Consider the following 26,124-nt stretch of genomic DNA (forward strand, 5'->3'; position numbering starts at 1 on the left):
GTTAACAACATGATTAAATGCTTGGCTACGTCTGCAGTAAATTAAAAATATTTTAAAACCATTATTACTTCTGTATTTGATTAAGAAATCATAAAAACCTAAATAAATATATATTCTCTTAATTTTGTGTGAAATGTAGTTTCATTGTCTCTGCTAACTCATCCGCCTCTAAACTACTCGAAACCCTTGTTCGCTGTGGGTATATGTCCACTCTGAACATTGATGAAAACGGCCATGACTGTTGATACCTTAAAACGCAGTTAGAACTGCTATTAAAACTGTATTAAATGTATGTTTTTTGTGTATGAAAGCAGTTAGTATATAATTCAGAACTGAATAGAATACCTTAAATAAAATTTACGAATCAGTAACTTTACAATTAATTACTTTAATTTTCAAACATTTTGTTCTATTGATATATACGTTCTGGGTATCTCCAACAGCGGATTTCGTTAGTTTTTGTTTAATGATCCATGGTCTGTAAATAAATAAATATAATAAAACATTGAACAAAAAATGTATAGTATGAATTTAACCAACCATAACCTTATGTCTGACGAGGATAATCTACAACGTACAACGAGTACGCTAAACTTATTTATTTTGTCAACACAACGTAAACTATTATTTAAGAAAAAAATGAAAGTTAGAACTCTTCAGTGTTAGGTCAAATATGAAGTATCTAATAAACAATACAAATTACTACCAGACACGGTTGATTTTAAGGCATTTACAATCCGCCTCGTTGTATAATTTACCGTGGGAAACTAATTATTACATAGTTTCAAAACAAATATTTATTATAACTGTTATATGTAATAAGTTTCCCAAGGAAGTATTAAAAAAAACTTTTTCGTAACTATAAAATGAGTTACACTTTATGGAGTCGTACGAAGAGATTAACAGCACTGAATATACTCTAGTCTGTTATCAGTAGCGAAGATATTTATGCTAGGGCTATGACTCCCTGATCGTTTCGCAAATATTTTCCAGAGCAGACGCAGAAAATCTTTTAAAAGCGTTTGGAATCCTTTCTAGCTCCCTCCAGTTCAGTGGAGTGTCAAACACTATGTTGCAAAACTAAATGGCGTTTAAATGTTTGTATAAAATAAAAGTAAAACTAAATAATCTACTTTTGAAAGATTTAAAATCTGTTTAAGATACGTATTCACACGTAAATTTTATAGTAATCTGATTTGTTTTAATTTTATGCCCTAATTTTGGTTGGGTTGTCCTTTAAGAGTCATGAGTAAAAGGAGCAACAAGTTTTCTACAAAGAGTGTTTAAAAATTAATTATAATATAGGACAATAAATTTAAAAAATCACAAAAGGTTTGACGGGCATTTTGTACTGAAATGATTATTCCTCTTCTCATACATAGTCAGCAAGCTGTATATAACTTGTAAAAATAAGTTAACCTACTAAGTTAAGATTCTTACAACATATTTTATATTATTTTATGTCATTGTAAAATTCAAAACTAGATTTGGTCGAGAAGTAGATTTGATTCGTCAGCGAGGGATATCATAAGGACTTAGTAAAATATTATCTCATTACGTGCATACTTCGAATAAGTGATATAGAATATATTTTAAGGTAGTGGAATCGGTATTTGATGAGTTTATTTTTAATTTCAAAGTGATAGCCTTTAAGGCATCTTCACTTAAAACACGAAACATATTAAAACATCTTTGAAAATTATATGCAATCAAAATAAAAATTTTAACAATTATTCAACTATGCCAGAGGGAAAACGGCGAAGGATATAAGTTTTTAAAGGCTGTGTATGAATTAGGAACAGTATTAAGAGAATGCCATATTTTCAATATAATACATCTTACAAAAATTACATGATTTGTATGTCACTTTCTCTTGACATATATTATGTACTGTACTTAATATAAAAAACTATACCCTTCAGCTGTTTCACAAATCTGATTACAAGAAGGGCCAATTGATATTATTACTTTAAATGCCTACAATTCCACTAGTGGTATAAACTAAATAAAATTATTTTCTGCTTCAAAGAAAGTTCCTCGGGTTCAGAAATACAAAAATTACACAACCAAAAATTGCATAATCTTACCGTAACGTTAAGAAATAAGGTTTGAATAACAATTCCAAAAATTTGAATCAGTATGTACGTATTTTATTTTTTATAGTTTTGGTTCTAGCAGTATCACTTTATAGTCAGTTTTTAAATTTATAATCATAACTAAGAATAACAAACATTTTTTGAGTGCATAGTATAAAACAGCAAAATTGCCACTCGAATATTTCAAAATTTCTTTAAGTTATAACTTGTTTTTCAGAATACTAATATCTAATTATAGATAAATTGAAACATTGAATGCACGCACATTCGATCATTATTAAGTATGATATTGATATTCCATGCTTAAAAATTAACCAAATTTCAATTCGTACATTAACAATTAATTTTGCTTAATGTTTGAGTTTTAAAGTTTTAGTTTCAATTAAAATACTTTAATACATTTGTAACTAAACTGTGGCTTACAACTTAATTCATATGCGCTTACCACTCTCTATTTGTTAGGCGCTTTCTAATTTCCAGAATGTTATTGATATGTCAGATCGTCTGATAGATACTGAATTTATGTAGCCTATATGTACATGTACACTATACAATCAGTTTAACTTGTACCTGTTCTCCACTCTATTTATGGGATACCAGATAATATTCCCAGTGTTACTGATATGTCTGGTAGGTATTGGCCGTATATGTACATGTACACTATACAATCAGTTTAACTTGTACCTGTTCTCCACTTACCTGTTATGGGATACCAGATAATATTCCCAGTGTTACTGATATGTCTGGTAGGTATTGGCCGTATATGTACATGTACACTATACAATCAGTTTAACTTGTACCTGTTCTCCACTCTATTTATGGGATACCAGATAATATTCCCAGTGTTACTGATATGTCTGGTAGGTATTGGCCGTATATGTACATGTACACTATACAATCAGTTTAACTTGTACCTGTTCTCCACTCTATTTATGGGATACCAGATAATATTCCCAGTGTTACTGATATGTCTGGTAGGTATTGGCCGTATATGTACATGTACACTATACAATCAGTTTAACTTGTACCTGTTCTCCACTCTATTTATGGGATACCAGATAATATTCCCAGTGTTACTGATATGTCTGGTAGGTATTGGCCGTATATGTACATGTACACTATACAATCAGTTTAACTTGTACCTGTTCTCCACTCTATTTATGGGATACCAGATAATATTCCCAGTGTTACTGATATGTCTGGTAGGTATTGGCCGTATATGTACATGTACACTATACAATCAGTTTAACTTGTACCTGTTCTCCACTTACCTGTTATGGGATACCAGATAATATTCCCAGTGTTACTGATATGTCTGGTAGGTATTGGCCGTATATGTACATGTACACTATACAATCAGTTTAACTTGTACCTGTTCTCCACTCTATTTATGGGATACCAGATAATATTCCCAGTGTTACTGATATGTCTGGTAGGTATTGGCCGTATATGGGTACTAATATATTGCACTCGGTTTAACTCATATGCGCTCACGGCTCTATTTATGGGATACCAGATAATATTCCCAGTGTTACTGATATGTCTGGTAGGTATTGGCCGTATATGGGTACTAATATATTGCACTCGGTTTAACTCATATGCGCTCACGGCTCTATTTATGGGATACCAGATAATATTCCCAGTGTTACTGATATGTCTGGTAGGTATTGGCCGTATATGGGTACTAATATATTGCACTCGGTTTAACTCATATGCGCTCACGGCTCTATTTATGGGATACCAGATAATATTCCCAGTGTTACTGATATGTCTGGTAGGTATTGGCCGTATATGGGTACTAATATATTGCACTCGGTTTTAACTCATATGCGCTCACGGCTCTATTTATGGGATACCAGATAATATTCCCAGTGTTACTGATATGTCTGGTAGGTATTGGCCGTATATGGGTACTAATATATTGCACTCGGTTTAACTCATATGCGCTCACGGCTCTATTTATGGGATACCAGATAATATTCCCAGTGTTACTGATATGTCTGGTAGGTATTGGCCGTATATGGGTACTAATATATTGCACTCGGTTTAACCCATATGCGCTCACGGCTCTATTTATGGGATACCAGATAATATTCCCAGTGTTACTGATATGTCTGGTAGGTATTGGCCGTATATGGGTACTAATATATTGCACTCGGTTTAACCCATATGCGCTCACGGCTCTATTTATGGGATACCAGATAATATTCCCAGTGTTACTGATATGTCTGGTAGGTATTGGCCGTATATGGGTACTAATATATTGCACTCGGTTTAACTCATATGCGCTCACGGCTCTATTTATTGGGTGCCATATTATCCCCAGGGTGTTACCGATGTATCCTGTAATTTGGTAGATTTTGAGGCGTATGGATTTAGATCGAATGTCTAAATAAGCATTATAATTATAAATACATTTATTTATAAACAATACTACAGCAAAATTTATATACAGGGTGAGCCTACTTACTTTTTCTTTAACGAAAATCCCTATATTTTGACCCCAAAGATCAGGGAAAATAATTTTTAAGGCCCCATAATATCTCAAAATAGCACTTTTGGGTGAGAGCAAGGGTTAATTTTGAAAGGTTTCAAATATAAATGTAGGTCGAGCCATACACCAATTTAAAGGCTCTATTTATTGGTCATTTTAGAACAATTTTTTATTTATTTTCCTTCTTGAAACAAGTCACCTATTGGAAGTTGGTTCATAATGTCAAAGTTGTAAGGTTTAAGTTTTTTTTACTGTTACCTCGTTAAAGATTTGAGCAACCAAAGAAGTACTCTTTCTAAAAATATGTCACTTGTCACTTTTCAGTACGTTTCCAATTTTAAAAATAGTTCAAATTTAGTATATTTCAATTTTTCTCAAGATATCTTGCCACATTCAAATTTTTGTTCATAATATTGGAGTTCATACCAGTGTTTAAACAATAAAAGTCTGCACGCTGTCTTTACTGTATGCTACACACCAGGTCACCAAAATATGTTGTATGTGTTAGGTTAGTATAACGACTTGGATTGTATATATTAATATTCAGACATCCAAGACGATATAAAATATTTTTTGATTAGTAAGCTCCGAGTGGATATTCAGTAACATTTATTACTAGATTTTTAATAATTAAATGTTATCTGGTTTGTCTTAAATAAAAATCACAGTTCTAAATAAAAATAATTGATTTATTTTAAACTGCTAAATTAAAAAGTTCAATGTTTCAGAATTTTCATCACTCTATTATCCACAAATAATTGACAAACCGGTTATTAATATTAGAAAGGTCCTTTGGCAAAAAATAAAAATTTCAGTCACATATATTAAACTAAACATCAGAACTCTCTTCTGAAATAAAATAATAAGGTTTTCAAATAAAAATCAAATACCACTTGGAAATTCTAAGTTCACTCAACATTCAAAAATAAAAATCAAACTTCTATTTCCACTAGTTGTACCTTAACTTTCAAGTCTTTGCAATTCAGATACGGCTCTCTCAAACAATTATTAAAGTTCAATTAATTTCCAATTAACAATTCACAATAAAAAAAGTTCAAATTAAATATTAATAAATTACTAAATTTCCATAATTTAATCAAAGTTATTAACAAAGTTCAATTTTAATTGTTTGTTCTTGCAAGTTTGAACCAAATGTAACTTGTTTGATTCTACTGTGCTTAATTGTTCATCAAGAATCAGTTATGCAGATTGCTCTGTAGTTTCTATAAATTTAATTTTTCTTATAAAAAATACAACCAAATTAATTTAATATCAGATCTGGAAGACTATTTCAATATAACGTACAATAAATTTGGTGCTTACCTCAAAATCCGTCGCGGAAAAAAATTTAGAAACACGGCGCACTGTAATCAACTTAATTCACGATAATAACCAAAAGTAGGGCGAAAATTATGAGCTGGCGGTTTTTATAGTCCCCCTTCTCCCCCTTTTGACGGACATCCGCGGTGTTCTCTCATTGGCCCAGCCGTATCCAACTTGAGAACAATAGCCATGTCAGATCTGACGTAATTGCAGTACAAGACAAGTTCTGATCAATTGAAGGCAGTGAACCGCCTTCCTAATAATTTAAAGTTACCAGAACTAACTTGCAAAAGGATTACATATTCGTTTTTATCCTAACTTCTCACAATCTAATTAAAATTAAGTCCCAATATTTCTTTCCCAAAATTTTCATTTAATTTGTTTTAATAAAAAAACCAACCAATGTAGCTTTTAAAACGCTACAGTTAGTAGGTTACATATGGTAAGGCTGTGGTTTCCTAGACGCGTAATAGATGCGTTGCGGCTTGTACCTCGGTCAAAAACGCAGCCGCCGCGCCGTCCAGTGGTTTCGTAGACTGCGTAGAATACATACGGTTGTGCGTAACATGACTTCACGTAAAAAGAAATTGCTGGCGGCTGCACTAATGCTATACAGTAATTTAGATCATGACATGGATATTGTGGCATTATAAGCTCCAAAAAACGTAAACAGTGCAGTGAGATGTTCTAAAGAAGAGACAGTGATGGTGCTTACAGCTTATTAGTGACTAAAAATTTAATAGACAATGAAATTGAGTTTATTTAAATCAATTGGAAGAAAAAGGCCCAAGAGTTCTGGGATCGTTGGCAGTTTCCAAACTGTGTAGCAGGTATCGTTGGGAAACATGTCCGAATTTTATCTCCTGACAAGACTGGAAGTCTTTTTCATAATTTTAAAGGATTTTTCTCAATCGTTCTATTTACTATGGCTGATGCTAACTGCAAATTTCTCCTAATTGATGTTGGATCCTATGAAAAGGAAGGAGATGCAGGAATCTGACAAAGTGTCAAACGGGGAATATTTCCCTCCACCTAAAAATTTGCCAGCATCAGACATCAAACATCCTTATGTTATTGTCGGTGATGAAGCATTCAGACTGGATAAACATGTGATGAAACCTTTCACCCAGAAACAAGCTGTGGCAGACTCCTCTAAGAGGAACTACAATTACGCCCTGTGCAGAGCCCGAAAGTAACGGCAAGTGCATTTGGAATCATGTGTGTTGTGTTTAGAATCTTCTTTGCCCCAATTAATTTGAAACCTGAGACAGTAGATTTGGTGATATTTGTGTGTTGTTGCCTCTACAACATGTAAATGAACGAGTTCATTGCTAACAATCCCCAAACTCCGACACATGTCGTTGTGGATAAGGTCCCAACCAAGAACATGATACAATTGGCTGGAACCAGCGGATTTGCCAAATCTGAAGATTTTTAAGTGAGGAATATGTTCATGGAGTATTTCAACAGTATGTATTACAAAAAACATTTCTCGGCGACATTTCCCTCCTATTCTAATTTTGATATTGCACAAGACATGTCTGTTACGCAGCGTATCTCGGAGTTGACTGCTCTGAAAGCAGTAAGCCAAATGATGCGCGCGCACTGGATACGTTGCCTGGGAAACCGAGTATACGAAACCCCATAAGACAAGTGTGCTGCATCTTAGATACGCATACGTAGTGCATCTATTACGCATCTAGGAAACCACAGCCTAATAAATTAATAAATTTAAATTAATAAATTAACAAATTAATAAATTCATCCGAAGACCATCATATGAATTGGGATGAAGCCAACATAATACGTCGGGAACCACATTTCTTCAAAAGGAAATCAATTGAGGCAACATACATTAAATTGGCAGACTAACCAATCAGTCAACCATCAGTCGAGATTAGGCCGCTTTGGTTGCCAATTCTAAAAAAAGGAACTAAAGAGAAAACCAAAAGAATCAAACGGATCAGATATTTGTAATAAACCAATGCGGAGTCACAATATGGTTTTAAGAAGTTCATCTCGCATGAACCAATAATAACGAAAGGGCCCATTCCTGTCCTGCTTCCCTTTTATTTCCGCCATCTTGTTTTAGCCAGCCGTGACGATTACCATTGGCTAGTCCCTCTGGTCAGTCGTAGGTGGTTAGTAGACGAGTGAAGACGTATTGTGACCTGTATTCCGTAGTTCTGTTTTAATGATTAGGGTTTTTTATAGTTGTTTATTAAGTGCATGTTTATAGAGTTAGTGAATTTTACAAACAACATGTAGGTTGTGATTCCTGACTTAGGCGTGCCACAACGCTTTGGTAAGATTTGTTTATTTTAACCTAGTTTATAAATATGTATTAGGTTAGTTCTTTACCTGAAGAAGAGATCAGATTGCAGATCTCGAAACGTAAGTGTTACTGATTTCTTGTTTCACTGAACGATGGCAAATGTCAAGGAAAAAATCCTGTTTCCTTCATAATAAATTACATGAAAAAATCTCATATGCTTATATTCAATTCGTTTACAAATTTATTATTCTGCTCTTTTCGTTAAAACTCAGTTAATAACATATATAACATCTTGAAATAAAATATTATAGGAATAGATTTTTTAATGCAAGACATAACATTCCATCCAGTCATATTTTTTACTGTATAAGATTTACATACTTATCTTCAATAATTGTCGTTTAGCCCTGATTATAAGATACCCATAAATTATACTCTAATATCTAAAACTGCTCAAAAATAATTTAAAAAGTTTTATATTTCTCTGTCTCAAAAAATACATCGTAAGGGCACTGACTATAAGCTTAAAAATGAATAAAAGGTCTAAACCAAACACAGATGGAGACATCTTACAGATCTACAAATTTTTAGACAAACATTATGAAATATAACGCAAAGTTTCAAACTAGGTGTACCAGGAAGTTATCAATACACCGAGAGCTGTTTCATCAGAACGAATCGTTGTCTCTTGACAATAGTATAACTGCACTGCATCGCATGTTTTATTTATCGTCTTAAAACACCGGGGCAAAGGAAGTAAATCTTAACACTTCATAAATTCCATCAAATAAATCTGAAAGAACAATTTATTTTTTTCCAATAATGAAATGCAGTTTTAAATGGTATCGTCTCGTTAAAATTGGCACTAAGAGATCGTTTCCACAAAGCTTGAGCAAACGCTTTTAAACGCTCTTATAGTCTGGGAGCTGAGAGCCAATTTGCATTTTACATGACCATTTAACCTAGGTTTTACTGCAATCGATAGAGAAACTTCTCTTGACAATAAAAATTGACTGTCAGCCGTGTTAGTGTTTGAGGGGGTTTACATGGCCTAGTACAGAAACGGGTGAACATATTAATTGATGAATGTTTTCCTAGACAATTTGCTTCTTAGTGACACCCAATCATCAGGTAGTCGTCTAACATCAGCTTCAGTCAACGAGATAAAGAGACTGAAAATAACCAAATCTACCCAAATGTGTGTAATCAAACTTGTTGGTTTGTAGTGTACTAAACTGAAACTATGATCTGTAAGATAACTTATCCCAGTATTTTTAATACTTTAAAATCTTTTGATATGTTTTTATTTCGTCACTCATCAGAAGTAACGTGATTGACGATAGATTTCTTTTTTAGTGAAAATGCCTCTATACATTTCACGAAAACTAGGTTGTGTTCTTTACAATGCAAATTTGTCATCGGCCCTCAGACTATTACTTTAATTCTGAATATTTATTTAACTTATTAAGCCATTCAAAATGGTAAAATATTATTAAAAAATAGTATTGTTAAATTAAATAGAAAACAAACAACAATATTTCGACTCATAAAAGGAAGGATTCGTGGTTATCGTCACAAGACCAGGGCATACATTACGCAGAGACATCTCACTTTAGTGTTTCTCGTTTAATTAGTCTTAAATTCAAATTCAAATTCAAATTCAAATTCTTTATTCAGCATGTTGACAGAGTTAACAATGTATATGCTAAGTCAACAAATCATAACAAAATATAATAATGTCTCTCAATAAAATAATTTTACTTTTTCAAGTTTACACTATCTTATCAGCTAAAAAGTCCTTAACAGAATAGTAAGCCTTCTCGATCAACAACCATTTCAATTTTTTTCTAAAAAACTGTGTAATCTTGGACTAATCTTAAGCTTAATGGAAGACTGTTAAAAAGAATTACTGCTGAATATTTTAAATGATTTTCAAAAAATGAGGTGGAGTGTGGCGGGATATTCATAATGCATCTGGGTTTACTTCTTGTTCCATACATGTGAGTCGGAAAAAAATCTATTAAAAAGGTGAAAGTTTTTATGAAGAAATGATAAGGTTTCCAGAATATAAATGGAAGGAAAAGTTAAAAGTTTGTTGGAGGAAAAAAGGTTAGCACATGAGGTTCTGGATGGGACATGATAAATTATTCTTAAAGCTTTCTTTTGAAGCCTAAACACAGACTTAGTTTTGGTGCTTTCAGAACCCCAAATGGAAACCCCGTAAGATATGAATGGATAGATGATGCCATAATAAGTAGCAGTAAGAATTTCAGTTGATGCGAAACGAGCCAGATTTCTGAGCACAAAAATACCCTGACTCAGCTTCCTACATACATGCTCTATGTGGAGATGGAAAGACAAATTGCAGTCAATAATAAGGCCAAGAAATTTTACGGAGCATTCTGAGAAAACAGCTTCATCACCCAAATGAATACTGAGCAAACTTTTGCTTGAATGGCTGTTAATTGAAAATTCAATGAGTGTACAGAGGGAACATCATATTCCATACTTTATAAACCACGGAGAAACAAAAAATTTGAATGATTGGCATACAAACAATTAATTAATCTTTTCTATCTGCCTTTAATTACGAGGAGAGTATTGCACATTAATCTTACTTACCGACCAAAATAAAATATTTGCATAATTATTAATTAATTATATTTACAAACAAACAGTACCATGTTTTTGCTAAATACGTTGATTTATATTACGAATTTACAACTGGAGAAATATCATGTTTGAAGCCACCATCAAACTATTTATATCTATTTGAACTATTCAAAGCAATTTTGTTGTTTTACAATAAAATAGTTAAGCTATTAACTTATTCCGCCTGAAAAACCAGTAAAAAAACTGTTAAAACTGTATTAAAATTATTCAACAATTGTTTTACAAATAAGAGAATTCGCCTTCCAACTGTCATTCTCTTATTTTTCTTACAATAATAAGGTCGTATACATTTGGTAATATGGAAGAAAAGCTCTAGTATTAAATTATAAAAATCTTAATACGTGTTACAACCACAAAATTATAATTTCAAATAAGCTTATGAAACAATATCGTCACCTAATTTTATGTCTACATATTGTATTTTAAAGTGGATTGATTACAAGTAGATTAAATTTAACTTATAATATTTCAAACTAGGGAAAAACTAAAGTATAAAGAATGGTTAAACATCTATATTAATTTAAATGAAACACTTTAGTTAAAAGGTATAGATTTGTAATAAATATACTTCATAACTAAACTAAGCTCATAGTGCATTTATTCGATTGTTTTTATATTTCCTTAACCATTGTCCATTTAAATTAGATTAGATTAGTACGCTATTATAAAGTACATATTAGCTGTAGTGGTGCTGTTAAGTATTCTCATTTTTAATACAGTCAGGTTCTGGAGTTATAGACCTACTGCATCATTTATATCCTCAAATCAAATACAAATTCTTTCTATACACATTTAATGTTCTGCAATGTCTTTGTAAATGAAGCATTTACAAGTTATTATAAAAAAACAGATTTATTTTCTTATTCTGTAGTGTGCTGGTTGTGGCTGGATCATTACCTTTTTTAAAAGGAGCCTGGATCATTAGGCTTTTTTTTTTTGGTCTTTGGATAGCAGTTTGAATCTAACGTATTTTACTGGTGCAATTTATTTGACTGTATATACTTTGTTATTGGTGCTCAGGTGTATTTAGACTATATTTGTATCATCAATTGAACCAGAGTGAGTGCATCTACCTATTAGTTTCTTAAATTCTGTCGTTTTAATCTTTGCATAATTCAATTAATTTTTCAACCCTAATTCACTCACCGTTGATAGTACTAACGATCTCCAGCTGTCATCATCACTCAGCAAGTCACAGACACTTAAATTCAATCAACTGAACCCCAAATAGCTTGGCATGTTATTTATGCATGTAGCCTGTATATTTTAATTCGCTTCGCTTGGATTGGTATGGTTGTGTTGACGAGTGTATTAATCTCGTTTCTTGTTGCTCCTCGCTACTTTAGTACATAGTCCGTGAGTTGTCAGTCAACGTGACAAACATCAACTTATTTTTGCATTTATGATTTAGTCAAAAATCTGATAACCATGATTGTTTGACTTACTCCATACGATAGCAGTACTGATAATAGTGGTCTTATAAGTATGTTTTGAAAATGTAATGTTGAATTGCTCGTATTATGTTTGGCTGCAGCTCTAAAATAGTAAATATCCTATTCTAGTACGTATAGTAAACAATCTGATTAACCTGACTAATATCAGCTGCAGTATAATAAGCGGCCACTTCAGGATTGAATCAATCATATTGTAACGGAGTTTCAATACTATCTGTAACTGCTAGCAAGTCGAAATAGGCTCGGATCATCTAGTTCTTCATTAGGAGAAGCCGTTTCATAGTGAAAAGCTTTTGAATACAAAAGACTCAGCTTATTACAATGCCACCAAAGAAGAGTCCTGAAGTTGTGGGATGTCCAGTCTGTATCAAGGCTGTTATGGATGAAGATGACGCAATTCAATGCGACTTTACCTGTCAACGTTGGTTCCATATTAAATGTATCGGAATGCCTAAAGCTGAATACAGCAAATACAGTAGCAACAATAATATGAAGTGGCCGTGCTCCAGGTTGGATTGCTCCGCCCTAGCTAAACAACTCTCCTAGTGATGTATGGGATAAATGAAACACCATGATAGGAAAAATTGATGCTCTCAATAACACAGGTAGAGTCCCTTCTTGATCTCCCGGTCAAGATAGATGATATTGAGAGAGAAAATTGATAGTGTCAAGGTAAAGCTGGATGGTTTGGAGGCTAGGATTGAAAGTAGTGAAAAGTCGCATTGATAGCCTTGAAAAAGAGTTGATTCTTTGGCATCTGAACCGGCACCTTCAACCACTGAGAATATAATTGCAGAAATTAATGACCGCGCCAAGCGCGCATTCAACGCCATGATATTCAACATTCTTGTTCCTGATCTCAGACGCTGCGATCTCCCAGCTGTATTCAACTATATAGCCAGTTTGTCTTACCCATTGGTTGATACTACTAATGCGGAAACGCTTTTCAGTCACTTCTGTGATGAACTCAGGAATGCCTATTCTAATGAATTGTCCATACAAGAAAATAGGCACAACCTCATTTCCTCATTGGTTTTCCACTGATTTGAAAAAACTGATTATTCAGAAGAAGCTATCTCACAAACGTTTCAAGGAAACCTCTGATCCTACTCACTACGCGATATTTCAGCGCCTTAGAGCCCAATGTACTGTTCTTGTTTCTCAGTGTCGTCGTAAGCTCCTGGATCGTATCAATGATTCAGTGGTCGAACAACCCTAAAAGTTTTTTGGAGCTATGTCAGTCAACAGAGGAAAAACATCGAACATACCCAGGACGATTCGTCATGAGGAATCGGTAGCGGAAGATCCTGAAGAAATTTGCCGTGTTTTTTGCCAGCTACTTCGCTACTATTTTTAGTAAAACTCACGAAGATCCTCCTGTCTACCATCCTCGAGAGTTCAAAGTCCTAACAACCTGGTGCCTTTCAGTTGAGGCCATTAGAGAGAGTTAAAGCCCCTTTAGCCAGCTAGATCCAAACAAAGGGGGCAGGTTCCTGATGATTCCATTCCTCCATCGGTGCTTTAAATATTGCAGTGTGGTGATTTTTAAATATTTTTTTATTTTTTGGTTTTTAGTTGTTTGGGGGGTTTTTAATTAAAATTTGGAAAGTTTGGGTACCCCCCCCCCCCCCCACCCCCCCCCCCCCCCACCCCCCCCCCCCCCCACCCCCCCCCCCCCCCACCCCCCCCCCCCCCCACCCCCCCCCCCCCCCACCATATCATAAAAACAAACTACGCCCTGACACACGACAAACATCTTTGCTTTTAATATTAATTTCGTGTCTGTTATGTTTGCTAAATTCAACTTATTTGGTGAAGAAGGTTCGTTATTATTAATAACTTTGTAGGATTTATTGTTTGAGACTAGAACTCGGTAACTTTTTATTCCCCACTGAAAAAGAGACAGAACCGTGAGAGCACTGTGGAAGTAAAACTAAGTGGTTTGTCATGACCACTTAATATTATTGAGGTCTAAAGCGTTAACTTGTGAGTAAGTTAGGCTAGAGGGACTCTGAACTAATATAGCTAATGGACAATCACGTCATCTGTTTGTGTACCGCATATCACTGTATAGCAATGTTTTACTGTTTGTGTTGAGTAGAGGCTTACACTATCTCGTTTTACAACAACCATCATGCTATATTTAAAAGTGTATCAATCTACAAAACATTATCCTCTGAATATATTGTTTTCTATTTGTAAAATAAATTTTCAGATCCTTGTCAAGAGATTAAAATCAACAATATAAAACCAACGGAAATAGTGCATGTTTCAACGACCCATTTTAAACCCTTGCTCTCTTATACAACTGTAAATGACTATCAAATTAGGTAGTATCAAAGATGATAATTTTGTAATAAATTCCATCATAATTTTAACATATAGGATATTAAAAATTAATAAAAATATTATTGAAAGTTTTTTAGTTTTTTTCAACATTTTATAAATTCTTCAAAAGATTAACAATGAAAAAGTTACCAAACAATATTTTATGTGAAAGAATATAATAAATATAAAGGTTAATGTTGTGAGTTGAAACGTAAACATTAAATTCATCTTCACAGTGTACCTAACTCAAGTTTGTTGTTGAGAGTCACTAAAAATTTACAAGTATTTTTAAGCAGACGCTTAATCAAAAGCAGTTCATGTTTTAACTTAGAAACTTCGATAATCCGATTTACATCTCAATGAACTTTGTATTTCCAATAAATATTGTAAGATCAAAGAGGTGTTTCAGGGATCAAGGCTGAAAGTGTGAAGAAGTTGCTTTTCCCTATAAGCTCCTTGCGGGTACTAACAGCAGGAGGAAATTAAGGATCTGGTGATATACACAGGCAAGGATTACAAGAGCAAGTCAGATTTGCTCCTACTAAATTGGACATCGGGGACCAGGTTTATGGTTCTGTAGACCTGATTTCCTAGATTTGCTGGAGGCTTCCAGAAAACAATGGGCGTCCCAGAGGTCATGTGTTCTTTAAGGTTATTTAAGGACCTAATTACCAGTAACAGGTACAGACTAACTCATACCATTGACTGAGAGTTATTATAAAATAGATATTTTGTAGATAGCATCGATATTTTTACGATTTGAGAACTCAGATAGATCCGAAGGCTCTCAGAGGTTGAGATTTTCAAACTGCCATGTATTTTTGAGAGGCTTGTAAAGGTTCCAGGACGAATGTTCAAACATCAGAAGTATAAGGATTTAAGAAAAAGAGGTATACCATAGAAGCGATCAATTACGTGTTACCGTGGTAACTGAGAGATAAAGCTTCCAGATATTAACTTATTTTAATGTAGGAAGGCATGATACTGACTTGTATAAATATTCCTGCATCCTGATGGCTACCAGAAACCACGAGCTAGCAGCAATATAATGTGTGGCGGTTGGGATTTTGCTTGTAAAGTATACCTATACACATGTAATCCAGGTAAGCGCAAACCACCTGAAGCTCCAAAAGTTTGAAAGACTAAAGACTCATTGAGCCTGAACCAATCAGTTTGGCTCCCAAAGGCTTACTATGAAGAGAAGTACGTTTATTTTTTATTGGCCAGACATGCCAATGCAATAGTCCTTTTAAATAAATGTTTTCTGGAGGATAGATGTTCTTAGGTGCTCTTAGCTATTAGGCAACTTTGATTTTACGTTTAACTTATTTGTTGTTATCATTATACTATATTTCGGTTGTTCCTTCATGCTCAGGATGTTGATCCTTACGATCATTGTGTTTATTTAGCAGTCTCGCAATATAACACTTGCCCCACTAAGTCCTTCAGACTTCACCTGTAATATTAGCTTTCTCTCTGGTAAATAGTAATGAGTTCAAACCAAACTGTCAGAGTATAAATGTGTTTAAAATATGGAGCTAAACCATTTTAACTCGCGCTTATCTAGGATATTTACTATTTTCTTACGGATCTATTTCGTGGACCACAAAGAGTTATGTGGCAACTTACATTCAATGATTGGCAGTTTTTAATTATGTTCCTAGATTGATTCCAAAGGGACATAGAGCAAGGTTAGAACTAGCAGCTATTTAACCGAGGAGTAAGCTTGGCTCATAAGTGAAGTTTGATGGACTTAATGACAAGTGAACATAAACACCACTAAGGAGTGAACATAAAGTCCTCGCATAGGTTAAACTTAACGAGCTAAGGATCGATGCTTGGGCATAAAGGGAAAACAAAGCGATACTATATCAATAACCTGAATATAAAATCAAGGTGATTTACCAGCCAAGACACCAAAGGACATATAAAAAAATAATCCTGCTGAAAAAAACTCCAAAATAAGTTGGTCTAGTAAGAACTGGCCAGTTAACAAACTATCATACTTATGGGGAACGGTAAACTTGAAGGAACTGAATTGATAAATTATTTTCATTATATTATTGACATCCAAAATTCCCAAGGATATAGCCCTGTGTACTGTCGAGCATGTATGATGTATGGATGAATAAACGCTGAGTCCAGCAGAAACAGGATTCTGTAGTGAAAGCTTGTGCGTATAGCGTAAATATATTCTGTTAAAGCTAAATTCTAAAAGCTTTAGTTAATTAATTATGTTTATTCCTGTAGGTCTACAGATTTAATTTCGCTCTCCAATGTGCGTGAGAATATCCCGGTGAATACAAACGAGCGACAGCCGGACTATTGGGAAGGTGCCACATACTGAGCAACAATTATTCACCGATAAAACAACTGTTCAACTTGTAGACCACTTATAGTGGGGCTTTGAACGTGCATGTGTGTTTGTTTACACAGAGGCAGAGAGACTGACAGCGACAGCCGGACTATTGGGAAGGTGCCACATACTGAGCAACATTTATTCACCGATAAAACAACTGTTCAACTTGTAAGACCACTTATAGTGGGGCTTTGAACGTGCATGTGTGTTTGTTTACACAGAGGCAGAGCGACTGACAGCGGCAGCCGGTCTGTTGGCAAGGTGCCACATAGTGAGCAACATTTAGTCACCGATAAAACAACTGTTCAACTTGTAGACCACTTATAGTGGGGCTTTGAACGTGCATGTGTGTTTGTTTACACAGAGGCAGAGAGACTGACAGCGGCAGCCGGTCTGTTGGCAAGGTTGCCACATAGTGAGCAACAATTTAGTCATCGATAAAAACAACTGTTTCAACTTGTAGACCACTTATAGTGGGGCTTTGAACGTTGCATGTGTGTTTGTTTACACAGAGGCAAGAGAGACTGACAGCGGCAGCCGGACTATTGGGAAGGTGCCACATAGTGAGCAACATTTAGTCACCGATAAAACAACTGTTCAACATGTAGGACCACTTTATAGTGGGGCTTTGTACGATCATGTGTGTTTGCCTTACACTGGGGCAGAGTGACTGACAGCGGCAGCCGGTCTGTTGGCAAGGTGCCACATAGTAAGCAACATTTAGTCACCGATAAAACAACTGTTCAACTTGTAGACCACTTATAGTGGAGCTTTGTACGTGCATGTGTGTTTGTTTACACAGAGGCCAGAGAGACTGACAGCGGCAGCCCGGACTATTGGGAAGGTGCCACATAGTGAGCAACATTTAGTCACCGATAAAACAACTGTTCAACATGTAGACCACTTATAGTGGAGCTTTGTACGTGCATGTGTGTTTTGCTTACACAGAGGCAGAGAGACTGACAGCGGCAGCCGGTCTGTTGGCAAGGTGCCACATAGTGAGCAACATTTAGTCACCGATAAAACAACTGTTTTAACATGTAGGCCACTTATAGTGAGGCTTTGGTACGTGCATGTGTGTTTTGTTTACACAGAAGCAGAGAGACTGACAGCGGCAGCCGGTCTGTTGGCAAGGTGCCCACATAGTGAGCAACATTTAGTCACCGATAAAACAACTGTTCAACATGTAGACCACTTATAGTGGAGCTTTGTACGTGCATGTGTGTTTGTTTACACAGAGGCAGAGAGACTGACAGCGGCCAGCCGGACTATTGGGAAGGTGCCACATAGTGAGCAACATTTAGTCACCGATAAAACAACTGTTCAACATGTAGACCACTTATAGTGGAGCTTTGTACGTGCATGTGTGTTTGTTTACACAGAGGCAGAGAGACTGACAAGCGGCAGCCGGTCTGTTGGCAAGGTGCCACATAGTGAGCAACATTTAGTCACCGATAAAACAACTGTTTAACATGTAGGCCACTTATAGTGGGGCTTTGTACCTTGATGTGTATTTGGCTAACCACTTCAGTGAAGCGTTTGATTGGGTTTTTCGTTTTGAAATAACATTTTTAATTTAGTGACATTTACAAAGTTTCGTAAACACTTTTTAAACAATTTTTATTTCTTCTATTCTATTTTTGCAGGTTTATATCACCTATAATATGAAATTAGTCCACAAAGGGATTATGTATGTAAGGTGACGTATGTTACTTAATAGGTTACGTATGTCAGCACGATATAAAACATTTTAAGGAAAATGTACGTAATTAATGATTTTTAAATCATGTAATGTTTGAATAAGGCCTTAGGCGATCGTTCATCTACCAAATTTTCTAAATTAGTTGTATCAGTTAGAGCCAACGATGCTATGAGTGTAAATAAGGATATGTTGCATTATAAGTATTAAATTGATATCACTAGAATCCACACTCCAGGCACCCAAATCTCATTAAAATATCTCTTTTTGAAGAATTCTCCACATTCGCATGTTTTACGTCTAGCTGATACTCGTCCTCACGGTTAGAAATGTATATAGAAATTTATATTACTTCAACAAAATAAAATCTTTTTTATTTAATACTCATGAATTAATATTGTTTCTTACAAATATTCACTAGATTAGTATTGTACATATCCTATACAGTTATTTGGAGATCATTCATATTTAAGATTCAAAGTATAAATGCAGCATTAACATTGTAAACGTGATCGGCTGAATGACGTTCTCTAACGTTTGGAATTGAATCTGCTTAAAAAAAAAAACAATAAAATTACAAAATGTTAAATTTATAAATTTTTAATAAAAATAAACTACTAATTCATTAATCTAATGGTTGTGTGGTCACGAAGATTATATGCCCTGGGTAGACACTCTGTTTCTCTCTCTTTAACACATGCAAATCCTAATAATATAGTTAGGTGTGAAAGTCAATAAGAACCATCAATGTTGCAAATGTTTGAAAAAGTTATAGAAAGTGAATAGTGGTCCATAAAAAGTACGTTTTCATAATAATTCTTAAAATTTGTAAATAATAGTTATTAGGGTATTTGTATGTGTTAATTGTAAAACTCTAAGAAAATAACTGCGTGACTATCACTATTTTTTTGAATATGATTATATGCATTTAATAAAATAAGGAATGGAAGGTTTGTGCAACACATTTGTGTATTGTAATGTGTGAAGGACGATTACATATGCAATTGCAATTACGCGTTAGTATGTGTGAACGTCATTAACTGAATGAAGTGTTAATCATGTGTGTTGCGGTATATCAGTGCTTCTGCTGCAGCCACCCCGCATGAGCCACTACCCACTCACACTTCCACTCACAACCTGTGGCAATATACTTGGCCAATTCTTATTCATTATGCGTGTGAGTAAAGTGATTGTGTTAATTACTTTGTTTCTAAATAGTTTTTGTGGTTGTTCTTTTAAGCTTGTCGTGAAATACGAGTATCTGCAATTAGAAACAAAATATCTGTAGTGGATTAAATTTTGGTTGTAGAAAGAAAAACTGGCATGCCAGAATACATAAAAACAATAAATTGTTGTTAATGAGTTCTGCAAAATCTGAAGGTTCTCTTATTTCTTCATAGTCATTTTGTTTACACCATACACACCACAGATTCAAATGCAAACTTTTAATTGAGCCACAAAACGTTACATATTATAGCGGTGCTATAAAACAGGTGATATTGTCTACTATTGTAAATATTACTAATTATGCAAGTAGTATTCGTAGATATAATATAATTGAAATGCTAGTTTAAAATGATCTATTATTACTATAAAATTCAGGCATGTCATTTGATGCATCGGAAAATCAAGAGCGCCCTTAGATGCAGTAAAGAAATTCGTCTACTGAACCCAGTGAGAATCTCGTGGAGCCTCTTCCTGAAGGTTGGTTTTGTTGATTAACATCCCAGGTGGGTGTTTATTTCGTAGAAGATGTGTCGGAAGAAAGGGTCATTACCTTAGATGTCTTTGTAAGTTAGGGTGAGTGAGTGTGAAAATTTAGGGGAAAAATCTGCGGAGGGTTCTGTTTTACAAATTAGAGTGTATATAGATGCATGGAAGTGGAGGAATGTTAAATTAAAAAAAAATAGGTTTGCAATGAATATATTTTCTGGGGGATTAGCAATTACCCGAACTATATATATAGTTATGATATATAAGTAGATATGAATATGCCGATTCTAGACCACTTTTTGGGACAGACAGAAAATCAAGGGGAAAAATACTGTTTAAAGGACAATAAACGAATCTGTAAAATCAAACAGTATGGCGGTTCTGGACCACCCTTGGGACAGCCCAAAAATCAATACAAATACTGTTCAATACACCATAAATATGTTAAAAACAAGATAATAATATGGCGGTTCTGGACCACTTTTGGGACAGCCCAAAAATCAATACAAATACTGTTCAATACACCATAAATATGTAAAAACAATTCACAATACAATTTACTTAAATAAACTATGGTAAACTGTATTCAAGCAATTTTTTTCATGACAGTATGACAACATAAATTGTGTAATTTATAATACTCGAATGTTGAATTTAGAATATGTTGGCATTACCGTTGAGCGAGAAATGTTGGTAGCACTGCGCGGCACACAGGAGAACTTAGTTAAAAGATTTTTCTATAATAAATAGAACAATCTGAAAACATTTGACCAGAAATTGTGCTGATTTGTGTCAAGTTGTCACAAAAATCACCACTTCTCAAAATTTTAGTTTACAAATTTTTTGCTCTTTAAATATGGAGCGGAAAAAGATAGAGTGCCCATACTGCAAAAAAGATGTTTTTGAACATCACTATACTCGGCATTATAATTCAAAGAATCATCTGAAAAATAAAGATATTTATGAAAAAGAATTAAATTATTTGAGGAATTGGGCTAAAGAGAATCAAATCGATGGTCACGAAAAGATGTACAATATAGAAAAAATTGCGTGAATTAAAGAAAGCTTTAAGGAAGATAAAAAAGATCTCAATCTATTTAATGATGAAAAAATTCAATCAATCGCTGAAAAATTGTCCATAGAAACAAACGATAAAACTAAGTCTGAAATGATCGAAGAAATTGATAAAACTCTTAACGAAAAACCTGAGAATATCATAGATGTAGAAGTTTTATCCTCAATACACGGTCTTTTCAAGCAATACATTTTAACAAACTTGAACGACAATTCCATGTCAATTTACAAATATCTATCAATTATGAGGCCAGAAATTAAAAGTTTAATAGAAAAATTTCAAGAGAATGTTAAAAATATGAAGGGTTATCTCTCGTTGGAATGTGAATATGAAAGAACTTTAGTGAAACGGTGTGAAACACAAACGTGTCCAATGTACTTTACTATAAAAGCAGATGAAATCTTCGATGTAAATGATTTTATCACCAAACAATTTAATAAATTAACACATCGTGAACAAACAAATCATCCAAATAAGGGTTCTGGATGGACATTTAAAAGCTGCAAACAACTAGTTTTGAGCATTAATAAACACGAAATGATGAACGCAGGATCATATATCGATTTACCAAAGAAAATCAAAGATAAAAAAGCTTGTATAAATATCAAAAATAAAGATGATTTCTGTTTTATTTATTCTATCCGATGTGCTATTGAAAAAACCAGAAAAACTCATGTAGACAGAGCAAAACAATATGAAAAATTTGTAAATGACGAGATATTTTCAGGTTTCGAGTATCCAATGTCCTTAAAAGATATACAATCATTTGAAAAACGAAGTTACAATTCCAAGTATAAGTATCCTAAAATGTCTATCAATGTCTACAGTTTTGATGAAAATAATTAAGGTTGTTCCGTTACAAATTTCTGAAAAATATGATGCCGAGTTAGAAATCGATTTATTGTATGTTAAACAAGAAGACAAATCTCATTATGTTTTGATCACGGATTTAAGTAGGTTAGTGAGTTCTCAAACATCCAAACATGGACATAAAAATTTTCTATGTAGAAGATGTTTAAGCCATTTCTACAAATCTGGAGATTTAGCAGATCATTTAGAAAGAAATTTGCAAGCAACATGAAGTATGCAAACCTATTATGCCATTTCCAGGTCAAAACAACTAAATTTACTAATTATCAAAAGAAGTTTAGCCATCCGTACCTTATTTATATGGATTTTGAGAGCATATTAGAAAAAATTCCGACATGCAAGAACAATCCACAAAGATCGACTACAACCAAGATTCAGAAGCACATTCCTTATGGTTTTACTCTATATTTAGTGTCAAATGTGACCAATCGTATGTACAAGCCGATATGTTATCGAGCAAAAAATGAAGAAGATTTGCCAAATGTTCCTGCAAAATTGTTTGAAGAACTCAATAAAATATCAAAATACATAGCTACAAAATATAATTCTAAGAACAAAAAACCTATGAAATTGACTGAAGAAGAAGAAAATTTCATACCAAAATGCAAACGTTTGTCATATTTGCGAATGGTCTGCTTATGATGTTGGGTCAATTCAGTATGGTTTTACTCCTGATATTTGGAAAGATAAGAGTTATAATAAAGTGAGAGATCATTGTCATTTAACCGGCAAGTTTCGAGGCGCAGCTCATTCATGTTGTAATCTGAATTTGAAATTTCCCCAGAACATCCCAGTTTTCTGTCATAATATGTCAAATTACGATACTCATTTGTACATAAAAGAGATGGCTAAACAATATGGAAATGTTGATTTGATCGCAAAACACAGATGAAAAATATATAAATTATTCAGTAAATTCAGGATATGGATATGAATTCGAAGGTGATAAGCCAAGAAAAATTCATCAAGTTTTCGTTCGTAGACACGTTCAGATTCATGGCCTCGTCTATTGAAAAGTTAGCTAAAAATCTAAAGAGAGAAGACTTCAAACATACAAATCATTTTATACAAGATGGAAGAATATTGAATGAGATAATAGAAAGACAGCCAAATGACGACGACGAGATTTTTAAAATTCTATCTGGAAAAGGAATATTTCCCTATGAATTTATCGACAGTATTGAAAAACTTGATTACACAGAAGAATTGAGAATTCAAGATTTCTATTCACTTTTGACAGATGAGAGCATATCTGAGAAAGATTTTCAACACTACTTAAATGTTTGGAACAAATTAAAAGAGAAAAATCTAGGAAATTACTCTGATCTCTATAACATTCAAGATGTTCTATTGCTCGCTGATATCTTTGAAAATTTTAGGAATATTTGTTTGAATTGCTATAAGCTTGATCCAGCACACTATCTAACAGCTCCCAGTCTTGCATGGGATGCTATGTTAAAATTAACGAAGATAGAATTACAATTAATTAGTGATTATAATATGTATTTGATGATCGAAAAAGGTATTCGCGGAGGCATTTCTCAGTGTATTAAACGATATGTGAAAGCAAATAACAAATATTTAAAAGATTTTGATAAGACAAAGCCCGAAAACTATTTGTTGTACGTCGATGCAAACAACCTTTATGGGTATGGCCTCATGCAAAATTTACCATATAACGAAATCAAGTGGATGGATCCTAAAACTTACACAACAGCAGAATGGCAAGAAACAATTTTGGAACTCACTGGCGACGAAGATTATGGCTATATTCTTGAAGTCGATCTAGAATATCCAACAAATTTACACGAACATCACAAGGATTTACCTCTTGCTCCAGAACATTTTAAAAACAAACTTTGCACAACTCTACTGGATAAAACTGAATACGTTGTTCATTCGAGAAATTTGAAGTTCTATTTGGAACAAGGTATGATTTTAAAACATGTGAATAGAGTTATTGCATTTGATCAGAAGCCTTTTATGAAAAAGTACATTGATTTTAACACAAACATGAGAACCAAAGCTACAAGTGACTTTGAAAAGGACTTTTATAAGCTGATGAACAACTCAGTTTTTGGAAAATCTATGGAAAATGTGAGAAACAGATGTGATATTAGACTAGGAAATGAAGAATTTTCAATGAAACAAGCTAAGAAAACAAATTTCAAATGCTTTAACATCTTTGACGACAACTGTATAGCGAGTCACATGTACAAACAAAAGGTTAAATTTAACAAACCGATTTACATAGGATTTTCAGTTCTCGACCTCTCAAAATTGCTAATGTACGAGTTTTATTACGATAAATTAAAGAAGTTTGATCCAGATTTGAATCTGTGTTACATGGATACAGACAGTTATTTTCTAGAATTGAAACGAGATCCTTTTAAAATTATTAAAGAAAATATAGATGACTTTGATACAAGTGATTATCCAAAAGATCATGAATGTTTCACTACTAAAAATAAGAAGGTAATAGGGAAATTCAAAGATGAGTTAAATAGCGAAGTTTTAGAAGAATTTTGTGGTTTAAGGTCTAAGATGTACTCGTACAAATATCTAGATAAAAACCCAGTTAGGTGTAAAGGAATTAAGAGAAGCGTTGTAAATAAAACAATAAATATCGAAAACTTGAAGAAATGTTTGTTCGAAGATAAAGAAGAATTTAGGGAGATGACAGTCATCAAAAGTTATAAACATGAGTTGTACACTGTTACCATAAACAAGCTGGCACTGAACGCTAAAGATGATAAGAGAATTGTCCTAGAAAATAAGATCGATACAGTACCGTATGGCTATAAAAATAAAGCAAAATCTGATATATTAGACGAATTAAATAAACTTGGAAACTTTGATATGTAAATGGAAGATGATTTAATTCACTGCCACAAATGTAAGAAAAAAACGAAAAATATAGATTCAAAAATCGTTCAAACTCAAAATGGATTGTATAGAATTGCTGCAAAATGTTCAAAATGTAAGACAAACAAGAGTAAGTTTATAAAGAATCCAAATCCAAAACCTGTAAAGCAAGAATTGAAGACTAAAGATGAAATAGAGATTGAAGCTAGAGAAATTCATGCACCAGTACGAAAAAAGTTTAAAAAGAGAAAAATTATAACATTAGGAATTGACGATTTATGGGCTGCAGATTTAGTTATAATGTCTAACTATTCAGATCAAAATGATGGATTTAAGTATATGTTAAATGTTATTGATACTTTCTCAAAATATGCTTGGTCAAGAGCTATCAAAAGAAAAAACGGCAAGGATATTTCAAAAGCTTTCGAAGATATAGTAAAAGATGCCATAAAGGATCAATCACAAACCTCCTAAATCTACTTCATACAGATAAGGGTTTAGAGTTTAAAAATAAAGAATTTAACGATGTTTTGAGGAAATACAACATTAAGATTTATCATACTGAAAACGAAGAGAAATCAAGTATTGTAGAGAGATATAACAGAACTCAAAATGAAAGAATGAAAGTTCTTTTTGAGATTAATAAAAACTTTAAATGGATCGATATTCTTCAAGAAATCGTAAAGAAATATAACGATACAGTTCACAGCACAATCAAAATGAAGCCTAAAGACGTAGATAAAGATGCAGAAAAAGAGTTATTAGAGACCGTTTTCAAGTATGTTCCACCTGAAATTCACACGAAAACTAAATTTAAAGTCAATGATCATGTAAGAATTGTTAGTAAAAAACAAACATTTTCGAACAAATATAAGAACAATTGGTCAAGAGAAATCTTTG

At 33.6% G+C, this 26,124-nt stretch overlaps 1 protein-coding gene across 1 annotated transcript in view; it reads left to right on the plus strand.

The window, feature by feature from the left end:
- The first annotated feature begins 6,872 nt into the window (after positions 1-6,872).
- Positions 6,873-26,124, plus strand: part of LOC124353401 (lutropin-choriogonadotropic hormone receptor-like) — a 210,134-nt gene continuing 190,882 nt past the window's right edge. Inside the window, exons 1-7 of the mRNA XM_046803245.1 lie at positions 6,873-7,105; positions 16,894-16,976; positions 17,367-17,417; positions 17,515-17,606; positions 17,805-17,856; positions 18,241-18,291; positions 18,385-18,435. Of these exons, the coding sequence (XP_046659201.1) occupies positions 6,873-7,105; positions 16,894-16,976; positions 17,367-17,417; positions 17,515-17,606; positions 17,805-17,856; positions 18,241-18,291; positions 18,385-18,435 (613 nt within the window). The remainder of the gene's footprint in view (positions 7,106-16,893; positions 16,977-17,366; positions 17,418-17,514; positions 17,607-17,804; positions 17,857-18,240; positions 18,292-18,384; positions 18,436-26,124) is intronic.

Source organism: Homalodisca vitripennis, chromosome 1 (assembly GCF_021130785.1).
Source record: "Homalodisca vitripennis isolate AUS2020 chromosome 1, UT_GWSS_2.1, whole genome shotgun sequence".
In the NCBI taxonomy this organism is placed as follows: Eukaryota; Metazoa; Arthropoda; class Insecta; order Hemiptera; family Cicadellidae; genus Homalodisca; species Homalodisca vitripennis.